The sequence below is a fragment of the Mesoplodon bidens genome, assembly GCF_964165515.1.
Source record: "Mesoplodon bidens genome assembly, chromosome: 10".
NCBI lineage: Eukaryota > Metazoa > Chordata > Mammalia > Artiodactyla > Ziphiidae > Mesoplodon > Mesoplodon bidens.
The window spans coordinates 33495521-33511748 of NC_138172.1; the positions used below are offsets into that span (position 1 = coordinate 33495521).

At 40.5% G+C, this 16228-nt stretch overlaps 1 protein-coding gene across 9 annotated transcripts in view; it reads left to right on the top strand.

Annotated features, from left to right (window-relative positions):
* Positions 1–16228, top strand: part of ERC2 (ELKS/RAB6-interacting/CAST family member 2) — a 963856-nt gene that overhangs the window by 496477 nt on the left and 451151 nt on the right. For all 9 annotated transcript variants that reach the window (XR_014016968.1, XR_014016969.1, XR_014016970.1 and 6 more), the window contains one exon: positions 10102–10237. Coding sequence is in view for 6 of the 9 variants with exons in the window: in XM_081247675.1 (XP_081103801.1) it covers positions 10102–10237 (136 nt within the window). In the remaining 3 variants the exon portion in view is untranslated. The remainder of the gene's footprint in view (positions 1–10101; positions 10238–16228) is intronic.

Sequence of the window (16228 nt, forward strand, 5' to 3'; positions counted from 1 at the left end):
TGTTCATCTCTGTTTCTTTGTTCTTTAGTTCTTCTTGATCTTTGATAATCATTTCTTGTATTTTCTCAATCTTTGCCTCCATTCTATTTCCAAGATTCTGGATCACCTTTACTATTATTACTCTGAATTCTTTTTCAGGTAGATTGCCTATTTCCTCTTCATTTATTTGGTCTTGTAGGTTTTAACCTTGCTCCTTCATCTGTGACATATTTTTTTGCTGTCTCATTTTTTGTTTTCAATGAATGGGATTGTGTTCTTGTCTTACTGGTTGTTTGGCCTGAGGCTTCCAACACTGGAGTTAGTAGGCTGTTGGGTAGAGCAGGGTCTTGGTGCTGATATGAGGAACTCCGTGAGACCTCACTCCGGTGAATATTCCCTGGGGTCTGAGGTTCTCTGTTAGTCCAGTGGTTCGGACTAGGAACTCCCACCGTAGGAGCTTTGGCCCCACCCCTGGCTCATGAACCAAGATCCCACAAGCCGCGTGGGGTGGCAAAAAAAAAAAAAAAAAAAAGAGAAAAAGAACAAAGTAAAAAATAAAATTAGACTAGGAAACTAACAGGTATCTTAGAAAGAATATAAAGATATAGATGAATCAAAAACTAGAAGGTACATCAGTACCACAATAGTGAAAAAGAGGAGGAGGGAAAAGGAAAAAGAAAGGGGGGGGAAGGCCTTGGCTGTGGAGGGTGGGGCCTAAGCAAGGGTGAGGTTTGGGCGGTGGGTGGGGCCTATGCTTAGTACCCACAGAGCTGGAAAAGGCCCTGGGGGCTATGGGGGTGGGGCTTAGGCTCAAGGAACAGAAGGGACCCAGGCGTGCCCCCCACCCCTGGTCTCAGAGGGCAGGGACCTCACCTGGGAGCCCAGCAGGCTTCCTGGGCTAGAGTGAGCAGGGCAAACGCCCTCCTCTCCTCTCCTGCTCCTCCGGTCTGGGAGGTCCCCTCCCACCTGCCTCTCCTGGTGTCCAGGGCCTCCTTCTTATGCCCCCAGGGACCCACGCAGCCAGGAGGGGTCTTTGGAGGGCTGGGGACCAGCCTGGGAGCTCAGCAGTCTCCCCCGGCCTGAGTGGGCGGGACAAACGCCCTCTGCTCCTCTACAGCTCCTCCTGGATGGCTCCTCCTGGGTGGCTCCTCCTGGGTGGCTCCTCCCACCTGCCTATCCTGATCTCCCAGGGCTCAGAGGCGCCAATCCTGTCTGGCCTCCACTTCTCCCCCCTCAGTCCCCCTATGTCCTACCGGTTCACTTTGGGGTTCCTCCCATTTCCTTGGGTGTCAGAGTCCCCCACCAGCAGCCAGCAGGCGCCCTAGGTATGGGGAGACGCTAACTCCGTGTCTTCCCACACTGCCGTGATCCTTGTTTTTAGAGTTTAGAAAGCTTTTCTCAGCAGCATAAATGAGAAAAAGCCATCAGCCTGCTGTGAACTGTGTAGATTTTTAAAAACTGTCTATTGAATATAAATTAAATTAGGAAAGAGAAACACAGCTCATTTCTTTTGGACTCAACCTTTTAGATTTTCAGTTTACTTTCAAGAATGACTTTATAGGAATGTTAGGTTTGTTATTGTGTTTTTACTGGGTAATAATGCCGTGTTATATTTGTCAGTCCAGTTTCATTTTATTCCTTTCTACTTTGACTGGGTACCATTTCATTGACAATAAACTGATATTCATTTTATGAGATTGAATTCTTCGCTGTAGAAGAATTCTTGTTCTCAGGCCTACATGACCAGGCTGTGCCCTCTGGGTCACCAGACCCATTTGGGAGACCAAATAATGTAAAATTTACTTGGTAAATAGTAAATTGGAGCCAAGCTTCTTAGGTAATCATGTGATCCTTACAGCTGTGTATGGTCTCCTTGACAAAAGAGTGCCTTCTTATTAAATGCCCATGGACTGAACATTGAGTTCTGAGACAGATGAAGAATAGGCCTTGCCTTTTCCGTTTGAATTTCCTGTGGATACCAGTCGTACCAGGTGCATCTAGAAGAGGGCAAGGGGGCATCAGGGAGGGCTGGCTCTCTCTGCACTCTGTCCCTGGGGTCTTCTCTAACAGGCCCCCATCATCTACTCTCTTTAGCTTAGGCTGTCAGTCATTGGGTTCCGTTCATACTTAGGGTAGTGCTCCATTGATATTTGGGCAGAGGAGATTCTTCAGGGCTAGAGTAAGGGAGAACAGTTGAAAGGAGTCAGCCCTTTGAAACCTCCCCCAAAGTGAAATATCTATTAGAAAAACAAACCCTTCTCTTGCTGATTGTGACCATCTTCTGCTGTGTAATCTGTTCTCTAGGTTTTCCTGGCTCATGTGGGGAAATCAGCAATGAGGGGAGTAGATTACACTTTAGAAGAGGGTTATTTGGGTCAGGGGGATCAGGCCGACATTTATAAGTTACCCACTGTGTGCGAGGGACTGTTTTAAGAGCATTAGGCTTATGAAATCATTTAATACCCCCACCCCCCAGTGAGGTAACTTGCCCAGGGTCACACGCTTAGTGTAAGGGATGCCTCTGTGATGAGAATGCAGCCAATCTGGCAGCAAAGTCCTTGGTCTTGGGCATCTTACTGTCTTGTTTCTCGACCTGATTTGTCTCAAATGATTCTCATCAGACTGAATGAGGAATAGCCTTATTGAATCATCTCCTCCAAGGAGAGTTTTGCTGGTGGGGCCCAATACTGTACGGTGAAAAGCTAGGACTCTCTTTGTCTCTGGGAAGATCCACTTCTCAAGTATTCAAATCTGAACACTCCCTGCCCTTTAACACCTTCTTCCTTTAGCTATATTATCAGGTTCTGGGTATATCCAACTGTCCTGGTAAATGATAAATGATGTCACTTTAAGGTGTGTTGGCATCATGTGCTTTAACTGAAGGTGGCCTTGTCTCTGGATCCTTGTGCAGCCCCAAACACCACAGAAGAGGTGGGAACAGCAGAGAGGGAGATGGGAGGGTACTTACCTCCAGGGAGTGAAGGGAGAAAGGACTATAGGTAGGGAGGGGAGGGGGAATCTACTGAGGAGGGAAGTCAAGAAGGAAAGCATGGGGAGATAGTGGGCATCCTGCTGAAGGGTTTTGGCAAGGACCTAGGCAGTCGTCAAAGCTAGTGGCCAAACAGGTAGGCTGCTCTTGAGGGGATACTGCAAAATACAAAGTCCAAGAGATCTGGCTCATTCTGGAACTAAGTCCTAAGACCTTGACCCTACTTGTTGCTCTTTGTTGGGGGGTAGAGCTAGATTCAAGTAGCCACAGCTGGCCAGATACTTTCTCTTTCAGGAAGGAATACCATGCTCATGATATTCAGCACATTTGTGCATGCTGTAAAAATATCTTTAGAATATTTATGATAGCTTTCTAAAATTTATAGCTATGCTGAAGTACTGAATGGTATTTACAAGCTTTAAAAAAAGTGGGATCATCTCAGTGGTTAAAAGTAAAAGCTTTTATTATGGGAAATTCTGCATGCAGTACTCATTGTCAGCTTCCATTGTGTGTGTGTGGCCCATCTACTTGTGCAGGCACTTCAGGATCCCAGCTCACTTACCCATGCTTGTCGTGACCTTCCTGCAACACTTTCATTAGGATAACCTTCCAAGAATGTAACTTATCTTATTATTAAGGAAATCACAAGCGGAAACTAAATGTATGACAATAAGGGTTTAGTAATGCGTTCCAAAATCCATTGCCTGAGGTATTTGGAATACCTGCTATTCTGGTGTGGGAAGCAAGACACTAAGTATGTGTTCACAATATTGCACAAGACATGATTACATTCATATTGTAAACTAAGTGTGAGAGGGAGGGAACATACTGTAGTCTGCTCTAAGCATTTTACCTGTACTAATTCATCAACTCTTCACGATAACTCTGTGAGTTACACACAGTTATTTCCATTTATATGTGAGGTACAGAGAGGTTAAGAAATTTGCCTGTGGTCACACAGCTATAAAGTAGTGGACTTCTGATGGAAACCCAGGCAGTCTGGTTCCAGAGTGTATGCTACTAGCCCCTGCACTGCACCTGCTCCTGGAAGATACATATAACTCAGAAATTATCTTCCACAGTGGTTGTACCATTTTACACTCTGAGTTAAACCTACGTCTTGTTATTTATCCAAGAGAAATGAAAACATGTCCACAGGGGAAAAGAAAAACTGATACAAGAATGTTCATTGCAAGCTTATTCTTAGCAGTAAAAAATTGGAAACAGCCCAAATATCCACTTAACAAGCGAATAGCTAATCAAACTGTGGTATATTCATAGCAATGGGATACTATTCAGCAGTAAGGTGGAGCTTACATACAACAATATGAGTGATACCAAAACCTTGCCTTGAGTCAAAGAAGTCAGATACAAAAGAGCATGTACTGAATGATTCTTTGAAGTTCAAGAATAGACAAAACAAATACATGTAGATAAAAGTTAGAACAGAGATTATTTTAGGGCAGGGGGAAGGGACATGAGGCTGGGTGCTGGCTAGGCTCTATATTTTGATTAGTCAAAAATCATTGACTTATGCACTTAGTATCTGTGCCTTTCCTTGTCTGTATTTATACCTCACTTAAGCACATATAAATACATACAGTAAACTGTGAAAGCTCCCCCTTCTCCAATCCAGTTACCTTTCTCAGCGATAACCATTGTTTACAGACTGGTGTGGAGTTTCCAGGAGTATATATACTTGCCGTTTCCATTTGTGTGCACATACACATCCCAGTAGGCTTTTATATTTTAACATAAATAAGGTCAGACTATATGTATTATTCTGCTACCTGCTTTCTTTTTTGTTTAACAATACGTCTTGAAGGTTTTTCCATGTCCATACTTCAGTTTTGCCTTAATGTCCTTAGCTAGCTTAGGATTCTGTAGTATGAATGTACTTGATTTCTTCAGCCAGTTTCCTTCTGATGGATGACTAGGCATTTTTCAAATTTTTACTTTTACGGTGCTACTATGAAAATTGTTGTACACATATATTTGTGCACATGTGCAAGCATTTTTGTAGGCTTCTTTCCTAGAAGTGGGTTTGCTTAGGCAAAAGGTATGTACGCTGTGGTGGATACTTACAAATTGGTTTCCAAAAATGCTTTTGTCAGTGACACTCCTGACCACATGTGAGAGAGCTGGATTCCTGCATTCTCTCCAACAATGGATGTTATCAATCTTTAAAGATTTTGAGAGCAGATGGGTAAAAAATGACATCTTGTTTCTGCCGGGATTTTAAAAGGGAAGTTTTGATCTTCTAGTTTATATGCAAATGTACACATGCCCATAGAGAAACATATGCATCTCCTGTCCTATGCTCCAGGCTATGTAATTCTAGAGAACAGTTCTCTTTCCTTTGGGAAGAAAGAAAAAGAAAGAAGAGAGGTACTAAGCCCTCAAACACAGTATGATAAGTGGGAGAAAGTATGGTATTAAAGGCAGGAGAACTAAAAATCATAAAAGTTTAAATAAATGAAAGAGATCTCAAACCTGGTGAAAGTAGTATTTATTCTGAGTTTCATAGAAGGTGTAGGATTTTTGAAAGTATTTGATATGGTTTCTAAGTTCAAACAATATTATAGTATCTATTAGATATTAACATAGAGAGATGACAGTGACATAGGTGCAAGCATTCATTCATTCAAATATTTTTGAGGGCCTGATGCTGTCTCAACAGCAAGTTAGAGAATACTTTCTAATTTTAATTTGATGGACTATTTTAGTGAAAATAGCAAAATTCTGCTCATTTATTCCTTTTTTAAAATTTATTTTATTTGAGGTATAATTTACAATGTTATGTTAATTTCTGCCATATATCAAGTTACTCAGTTATACATATATATACATTCTTTTTTGTATTCTTTTCCATTAGACTTTATTACAGGATACTGAATATTGTTCCCTGTGCTATACAGAAGGGCCTTGTTGTTTATCCATTCTCTATATTAATAGTTTGCATCTGCTAATCCCAAACTCCAAATCCATTCCTCTCCACCCTCCCTCCAGAGCCCTTGGCAACCACAAGTCTGTTCTCTATGTTTATGAGTCTGTTTCTGTTTCATAGATAAGTTCATTTGTGTCATATTTTAGATTCCACTTCTAAGTGATATCATATGGTATTTGTCTTTCTCTTTCTGACTTCACTTAGTATGATAATCTCTAGGTCCACCCATGTTGCCAAAAATGGCATAATTTCATTCTTGTTTATGGCTGAGTAGTATTCCATTACACACACACACACACACACACACACACACACACACACACACCAACCACATCTTCTTTATCCATTCATCTGTCAACGGACATTTTGATGGCTTCCGTATCTTGGCTATTGTAAATAGTGCTGTAGTGAACATTGGGGTGCATGTATCTTTTGAAATTATAGTTTTCTCCAGATATATGCCCAGGAGTGGGATTGTAGGATCATATGGCAACTCTATTTTTAGTTTTTTGAGGAACCTCCGTATTGTTGTCCATAGTGGCTGCACCAATTTGCATTCCCACCATCAGTGTAGGAGGGTTTCCTTTTCTCCACACCCTCTCCAGCATTTGTTATTTGTAGACTTTTTAATGATGACCATTCTGACTGGTGTGAGATGGTACCTCATTGTAGTTTTGATTTGCATTTCTCTAATAATTAGTGATGTTGAGCATCTTCTCATGTGCCTGTTAGCCATCTGTATGTCTTCTTTGGAGAAACGTCAGACATTCATTCTTAATATGGTAGCCATTGTTGATCTTGATACCTGTTGGAATTTTTAAATTTAGTCCAAATTTGTTAATGATGGCTGAATTTTGAAAAGTGACATGACTTCCTTTATGAAACTGGTCAATTTAAGGCAAACATTGAAAACTGACCCTATCACTGTGCTCTCCAACTAGCCTCTATCCACCCCCCGATCCTGTAACTGCTTTTTAAAAGAAAAACTGTGTCTTGGATATATTTTTAATGGTGTTTCCTTTCAGAAATAGTTCACTCCAAAAAAAAAGAAATAGTTCACTCCAAAAAAACCTTCTTTTCCCAAACATGGAGTAGGTCAGTCTCTGGCATAGCCTTGGAATGCCTGAGTTGCCTAGTGGGTGGGAGTTTGGGAAGTGGGTGTCAATGACACCTTCCCCTGAGGCAGTATTGCCAGAAGGCTTTGCAGTCTGTACCCCCAGGAGCTCTGCCTTCTTAAATTAGAGACAATTGAGATCTGTACTGAGTTTAGCACGATTTATGCAGTGTGAATTTACTCTTGCAGGTGGTAAGAGGACTGTTAAGTCACTTACAGATTTCCTTCTTGGAAATGTCAAGTTTATTAGTAGCAAAAATCACTATGGTCATTCCTTCTAGTGAGCTTCTGTGGGTGCATTTACTCTTCTCCAAGGTATCTCAAATTTTTAAATTTCATGACTTCTCTATCTGCCTCCCTGTCTCTCCTCCTACTCTGTAAATTGCTGTTTCTGACCTGTGCTTCAGGCAGATTTATGGCTTCTCTGAGGGCCACCTGAGAGAGATTGTCTAGTAGATGAGGTTCTGATCACCTGTTCCTAGGCCCCCCTACTCCTTACCTCTATCCTACCTCTGGCAGAGCAATTTTTCCTTCCCTTTTTAACTTTCAAGTAGGCTTTTACTAGAAGAAACACTTCCAATGATAGAAATATATTTGAAAGCCATAGCAGTCCTGCAAAGGAGTTTGAACACTGTGTATGGATCTCTTGATGTTCACGTGTACAGAGACAAGATGGTCACTTTTATCACCTTACTCTGCACTGATCTAATTGGCCCAAATCCTAAGCAGTGCCATTCAAAACCCAACTTTTCTTTTCTAATCACTGGTGTCCTAAGTAAGACAGTATTTGAAGGAATGGTTGGAGAATGCTAATGATCAGCCTCCATCACAGAGTCTGAACTTCAGCTTCTCATTTTTCTTAGCTCCTCATTCTTAATTCAGGAAAGCTTTCAGGGATGCATGGCTTTTGAATTTGCTTTTTCCTTTTTGGATTTAAAAAACACGCAGTATCCCAGGAGGTAAGGTCTAATATGTTCAAACTGCTCCAAGAACTATGTGGGGTTTTTTTAACAGTGCAAATGATGTTTGTAATAATAATCAATTTTATTTATCACTGGTACTTGCAGGGGAAATATTTAGCAATTAGCTCTGTGTAAGTGTGTATTTCAAAGTAATAAAAAATATCTCTTTATAAAGATGTTCTCTAATTAAACCGCCTCACTAATATTACTGACCTCTCCATCACATTCTGTTACTGAGCACTGATCTTATTTCCTAAGCAACTAGAAAATGTGCTTGCCCTGGGTTAGAATGAGCTTTGGAACTACTATATTCTTTTTCAATTAGGAAGCAAAAGGTCATTCTTAACATCTTTATAGTAACCAAAAGACAATCTCCTAAAAGTAGATTAGTGAGTAGCCTTACTTCATAGTTTCATATATATGCATTACTGTGTCCTGTAAAAATGAGAAATATCAGACAGTGATTATCCAATCCAAATAATGACTAAGAAGGTGGTTATTCTGTCTCACCTTTTACCCCCTTAATAAGTGCCACCAGGAATATTAAAATCACTGCTTCAGTTGGTTCTGTAAATATTTATAAGGAGCCAAAGTGTTCTGAATATTTTTATTAGCAGGATTTCTAATAGATTTTTTTGGCTTAATAAACAATTCTCTTGAACTTCATTTTCTTGGAGTGGGAGGGAGTAGGGGAGTGTATAATTTTATGAGGACTAGAAATAAGGGTTTCTCGTTGAGCGTGACTTCCACCTGGTTATTAATGGTTTCCTCTGGACATGTTTGCTGCTTGTCTAGTTTTCATCTCATTCATAACTTTGCAAGAACAGTGATTGTCAATACGCTTCTTATGGGAGTCAGGGCTCAGTAACAGTCGCTGACTCAGCAATGCTGGGGAGAGGGGACAGAGGGATTAGCAAGGACCCCAAGTGATTCTGCCCTGTGGCTCTCCTCTTCGGGAATCACTGCTTCTGAGCTCTCTGTACTGCCCTCCTGCCTGCTCATATGTTGGATTAGATTTATAGCAGCTGCTGTCGACATGGTTGCCTAAATCTGTGGAATGTTTTGCTAAACACTACTGGTGAAATAGTCCACATTAAGGCTGTAACTCCCTCCAACACACACACGTTTTTTTAACCTGTCCTCTGTCTTTAGTCTTTTACTCACTTGATCACTTTATGATTTTGCACTTTGACATCCTATAGATTCATTAAGATCTTTTATTCCAAGCACCCGGGCTTTATTTAACGTGGTGATTAGCCAAAGTGTTATTCTGTTTGAGCTAAGTGATGACAGTGTATTTGATTGGAGCCTTGTAATTATTATTTTAAAATCAAAGTAATAGATTATGATCTCAAAATAGGAATGTGATCTAAAAGAATAATAGTAATTAGAAAAGCAACCACTTAGAAGAAAGTAAATGCCCCATCACAGACCACAGGGGCCTCTGTGCCCTGAGTCCCACCTACCTTTGCAGTCCCATTTCCTACCTCACTTCTCCCCCAACCCCGCACCTTCCTGCCCACGCTCCCACCCCACCCCCGCCTTGCCTGGACTAGCCTCACTGCAACCTTCCAGTATGTAGAAGTAACTGTGTTCTTTCCTGCCTTGGGAATTGCACCTGCTGTTCTCTCTACCTGAGGAACTCCTCCACTAGTGTCTCCTTGGCTGGCTCCTTCGAGTCTCACCCATAGTCTCGTCTCCTTAGGGAGGTTTCCCTGGCCACAGTGACTGCAGTCATTCCCACACCCCACTGCCTGTTCACACATAATGCACATCATCATCTCTCACAGCATCCTATTTATTTCCTTCAACGTTAGGAATCCTAAGTTGTGTCTCCTTGGTACTTGTCTGTCTCCCCCACTGGACTCCAAGCTCCATGAGGAAGATGAAGACTTTACCTTTCTCATTCACCACTGCAGCCTCACTGCCATTCTGGCACCTGGCATTGAGTGAGTGCTCAAGACGTACTTGTGGTTGAATGAATGGAATATTCTGAGGTCCTAAATTTTTCTGAACCCATAGCAAAATATTCTATACTTAGTACTTCTATTATGATAACACATTATCTTCCAGTGGTTGAATTTAACCAAACTGTGCTGACTTTTCTCAGGCATATGAAGGATCAGAATAAGAAGGTGGCTAACCTCAAGCACAATCAACAGTTGGAAAAAAAGAAGAATGCCCAGTTACTGGAAGAAGTCCGCAGGCGAGAGGATAGCATGGCTGACAACTCTCAGCATTTGCAGGTAAGCCCAGCCTTCTCCTCTTAACCCTTAAATAATTGGAGATTGACTACCTCCAACATATACTCCTTGCTGTGGGAAAATATGCATGGAAATGGTGGACTTGCCTTTGCTCTGAGTCCAGCACTAACAGTGTACTCCCAGGGAGCCCAATAGGTCTTTCCAAGTTCAAAGCATCATTTTCAAAATAGTACCCAAGAAAGGCTGGCTACGGTGGAGACTACTAATGCTACACACAGTCTCTTGGTTCCTGTACCTCACCTTAAAAGGCAAGGGCTGCAGTTACAGATTTGGCAAGAAGCTTCAAACAGAAATGTCTTCCTTTTAGAATTATATTGAACTTGTTTTGGTGTCAGAAGGGAAATGTATGAGTATTATCACAGAAAGTATTTGGAAGAGGATGCATTAAACTGACTTCAGACAGTTTACAGAACTGGTTTTGTTTTGTTCAAAACTCCAAGGCTGTGATCATTATTCTGTCTTTTCTGTGGAATATAGTTATCTCTGAATGGATGGCCTATCTCGGAAACCAACCGACTGATGGAAAACACCAATTTTTCCTCATTAACCATCCCTGTTTTTGGCAAAAGAGCTCTCCCCATGTGTTCAATAAGACATTCAAGCTAAAACAGGGCATTGCTTTGAAGTCCCTTTATTTATTCCAGTGTGCCTTTAAACAGAGCAGTTCAAGTTCGAGTTGGCCAGAGTTCATGTTAAATTCTGCTTATTAATTAGTGTCTTTCTCTAGTTATATATTAGGTTTCCTCCTTGGAGATAGAAGAAGTTAGATAATTTCAATATGTACTCATAATTCATTTTTTTAATTGACCAAAAGAGAAATAAATAATTATTCCAGAGTAGGAAATCCAAGGAAATGTCTTGCACAGAACATGGCACAAGGTGGTTACTTAGTCAGTATTAGTTTCTTTTTTCTCTGTGTCCTGGAGGCGCCTTAATGGTGTCAGTGAAGCCCCTTTACATCGATGACTGATTTGGATAGCATGAGAGTATCATCAGGTCCTTTTTTCACTCCTGGGATCGTCTTAAGACGGACTGGTAGTTTATTTGAATCCATGGCTTCCTCAATGTTTTTGACAACCAGGGTTTTGGGTGTTAATTCTCCCATGAATCTTATGAGATGTTATATTAGAGCCTACAAACTGAGATAATAATAACTAAAATTTGCAGAATTTTATTGCCTTGTCAGACATGTATTCTTATTTATTCCTCAACAATAATGCTGGCAATTTTATATAAGGTAATACTAGAGTCTCAGAAAAGTTAAGAAGTGGCATCCTAGTAAGGGGTGGTCATAGATCTGACTTCAGGTCTTCCTGCCTTCAAGAAACTAATGTAGAGGAACAATAACAGTAGTGGATACCATTTATTGAATTTTCAGTATGCTGTGTACTGTGCTATGTACTTCATAGCACCTATTAAATTCTTATGTCAACTGGGTTAGTTGGGAATCTTATTTCCAAGTGACAGGAACACAACAACCTGAACTAAGCAAAAAAAAAAAAAAAAAAAAAAGTTAGGGGGAATCTGTTGGCTTAATAAACTGAAAAGGCCGGGAGAGGAATTCAGGTCTGACTACATGCAGATATTCAAGCAATGGCATCAGGAATCTGACTTCATTCTACTCACAGGCATGCTTTGCTCTTTGTTGCCTTGAGTCTCAGGAAGGTTGTCCACAGTGATGCCAACTATGGCCACCAGCAGCCAGCCTACATTCTATAAGTGCAGCCATCACAGGGGGAGGAGAAAGGTTCTTTCTGAGTAGTTCTAGCAAAAATCCAAAGGCCGATAGAATAAATAAATTGGCCAGGCCAGGATCAAGTTATATGATTACCTGGAATGTAGGGGTAAAGGGTTAACCTCACCCAAATCTGCTGGGCTGAGATTGAGGACAGGTGATCTCCCACAAGAAAGAGAGGAGTTCTGTTCAGAACAGGTGCTAGGCAGGTAAAATCACAGAGATCCACTATAACCGTAATAAGGGGTATATTCACTACCATTTGATATATGAGAAGAAGAAGGCCATTAGAGGTTAAGTAACTTGCCCAAAATTATTTAGCTAATAAGTGGCAAAGTGAGGACTCAAATCCAGATCTGACTGTCTTCAAATAGTGAGAGTTCTGGAGAATTAAGAGAGGAAGGTAAGAAAACTGTGGAGTGGCAGAGAGACTTCATGGGATAGATGGGATTGGAGGTGAGTAAGTTTGACATGGAAGGAACAGAGCAGTAGGAAAGGCTCACTGGCCAGGAGAACTATCAGAGAAAGTACAGAGGCTGCAGAGAGCAAGGTACAGTCAGAGCACAAAACATAATAGACCAATTGGTCATGGTGGCAGTGAAGTTAAGTGTTGTTGTTATCTTTCTTAGCCGACTCTGGAGCTAGAATGCCTGGGATTCAAGCTTTAAAATTTACTAGCTGAGTGTCCTTGAGCAGGTTACTTAACTTTCCTAAGCCTCAATTTCCTCATCTGTAAAATGAGAATAATAATTGCATCTACTCCAGAGTTATTGTGAGGATTAAAGAGTCAATGCATATAAAGAATTTAGAATTGCAATTGGCATAAGCTATGGTCAAAATAAGTGTTAATGATGAACTGTTATTATAGTAACAAGGAAAAGATAAAAGAAACATTTTCTAGAATATTTATTATATGCATGGGTATTTATATAGTTCTACTCTGATATGCACTGAACATCAAAGTTTTTGTTTTTTCTATATCTATCAATTTTTTCTTTTCTAAGGACACATCTAGTTATGGAAATTAATGTCTTGTTTTGGCCCATGAACTTTTATATAGCAATATTTTCATAAGGGGCCTTGATAACTACCTCATAGGCATATTCATAAAAGATAGCATGGTCTGGAATTGCTTAGTTGCATTCCTGACCACCCCAAATAAAGGATAGCATTTGAAATGCAATAAAAAGTAATCACGATTAATTTTGATGAAAATGTCTCTGGTTAAGGTTAATAGAGAGTGAAACTCCCACTTTCCTGGATTGTTAAGCAGATGTACTCAGATGCAGTAATTACTGCCTTCTGAAGACAGAACTTTCCTTTCTGGGGGCACTTGATTTTTCAGTATTGCTGTTGTTTTAAGTACTTCCTGTTTATAAGTTAGCCTATTAATCCCTTTAAGTATCAGTCAACTGGGATCTGGTTTGGTTGGTTAGTTGGTTGACTGGTTGGTAGATGTGGGATTGGCACTTACTAAATGTGATTGATTCTACACCAGCATTTTGTAATGGTTGGACACCTGGACTTCATGATTTCAACCAACCAAATAGGTATAACATCCAGAAAAATCTCAGGTAAAGTACTGCCTGCAAAAATAATAGCTGTTCACTTAGGCTCCAAAGAGAGATCAAAGAGATTCATCCAGTTGGTATGAAAATTGGAGACAAATTTGAATGTAGATAGAGTGACCATGTTATTTATTGTCCAAACCAGGATGTAGGCAAAAACTGGGCCATTTCAGTCAAACCTAGAAATATAGTAATGCTAAGAAACATTTCACAAACTCACCCCTCTTTAGTTCCTAAGTTTATAGTTTTATGTCAGGAATTGCAAACTGAAATGCCTTCAGGGTCCAGGCTGTTCATATAAGTAAGAAACAGGTTTGCATGTAAGAAAATTTATGACGTCTGGTTCTTTCAGCTTGTATTTTTTTTTTTTGGTAGAGATGTATCAGTTAGCAATTGCCATAATAATGCTGTGTAGCAAATCACCCCCAAACTCATTGACTTTAAAGCATCAGTAGTTATTCTCAGAGATTTTTAGGTGGACAGAGTAGCTCAGTTGCTCCAGGGTGGCCTAGGGTGGGCACGTCTGCTTCTCACTCAGGTCTGTGTGTGGCCAGGGTGGCTCTGTTCCACACGTGTTTAGTCTGAGACTCAGGCTGGAGGGGCATCAGCAACCCAAGGGAAACTCTTCTGATGATAGTAGCAGAGGCACAAGACAGTAAGCAAAAACATGCTAGGCCTCATAAGGCCTAGTCTTTAACATTATGATTTTTCACCCCACTTCAAGACACATGTATAAGCTAATAGTCAAGGATTGGGGAAGTACACTCTGTCCATGAAGAGAACATTGTAAAGAAGTAGATACAAGGAAGGGTGAAGAATTGAGACCAGTCACTCAATCTGTTAAAAGAGATAAGGTTTGGAGAAACATTTCTCTATTATAGGAAAAACAATAGCATAAACATAATGAAAAATTACAGCTGCAGCGGCCTTAGTTTATGGATGTAATTGAGAGTGATGGAGACTGAGGGAACTCAAGAGCCCATGCCTCATCGAGAGGAGTTGGGACCACTAAGCTTTGGCTGGATGTTGCCACAAAGGTGGGCCTAGGGTTGAGGGACCTTCTGTTTGTCATAAAATGTAAATTTTTATGTGAAATCCATGGATTTTAGAAAATTGGTTCAATTTTTTAAAGCACTCTTTGGGTCCACTGAAGCACATGTGCTGGTGAATTGACCATTGGTTTGCAGCCTCTGTTGCATAACCTCATGCTCTGATCCCACTGGTTTCACGTGGGGTAAATAAAGAGACTAAGAGTGCACCCTAGCTAGGTCAGCTTGACCCATCGAAGACAGATGGCAGTTCAGCATGTTTGTGTGAGGTTTTTTTTTTTTCAGAAAATACCTTGAATAGCTTGAGTTATTGTTCCCCAGAGGAATACCCACAATCTATAGGAATAGAGAGTGTTCTTAATTTAAGTTCTAAAAAAATTTTGGCGGGGGGAATTGACAAAGAGAGCAGGAAGGGAAAGATAAAGACCCATGGAGCTGAACTGTCCAGTGTTCCAGTAGTGGCCCTTATTATTTTTAGCTCAGGACCTTGAGTAAGGCAGGGAATCTCTCTGACCCTCACTTTTTTCATCTGTAAGTGGGGATTACACTCTCTACGTCCATGGGTGGGTTAAATAAATTGAGGTTTATGAAAGAGCCTAGCATAGTACCTGATGTGTGTGAAGTTGAGTTGTTAGAGCTTTCTCCCAGAGAGACTGATAATGAGCTTTTAAACATAGAAGACAGTGACCATTGGGAGTATCACCCAACAAATACTTTGCAATTGTTTTACACTGATGAGTAATACAGATATAGAGCACACACCAGTAAATGGAAGTTTCCAATAAAGCATTAAAAAAACATTTTGGGCAATAAGGAGGAAAAATTTAAACATTTTTCAAGTTTATGTTGAATTGTGTGTGAAAGTAAGATGTGAAAGATCATGATTTTCTTGTATAATTCTTTAGAACTGTTTCCCAGGACACAGATTATAGAGCATAATATTTATGACTGGCCTTGGGGCTTTGGGCTTCTGTGTGTCCCACTAGAGCCCACATGAACATTTTTCAACAAGGTGTTTTGCCGAAGATTCACCCTAAATCGTCATTACCAGAATGGGGTGCATTCCCCACCCCCCACCCCCGACCTCTAGCTATTTCTTGCTGAGTAAATATGCCAATTTGAAGTCTCAGTGGACATCTTTGTAGATTTTGGCTGCATTTTTCCCTGTGCAGCTTATCGAGTTAATGAACTAGCATTCTAAGAAATACATGCGCCAATATTTTATGCTTCTTTTCTGTTGTATGTCTGCAGAATTCTCTTCAATTTATTGCTTGAAAACTAAAGTCTGTTCTTGTATGCTTCCGTTTCCAAATTATAGGTTCCCAGGGAACTGTAAAGTTTCTTCTCTGCCAGTGGTTAAACCCAAGTGTGATCAGTTTAAAAAGCAAATGAATGTTCCCATTTGTTCTTATCCTTTTAGTAAAGTTCTAAAAAATAAAAAAACCTAGAAAGACAATTTTATTTTTCAATTTGTGCAACTCTGTGCATCCATATCTTTTTTCCAATGGGACTTCCTTTACTTGGCTCCTCCAATTAGAGTTGGAATCGGCTAGCAGAGGAAGTGTAACAAACAACATAAACCTCAAAAATGCGTAGATTTCAGCAAAACATATAGTTCTTT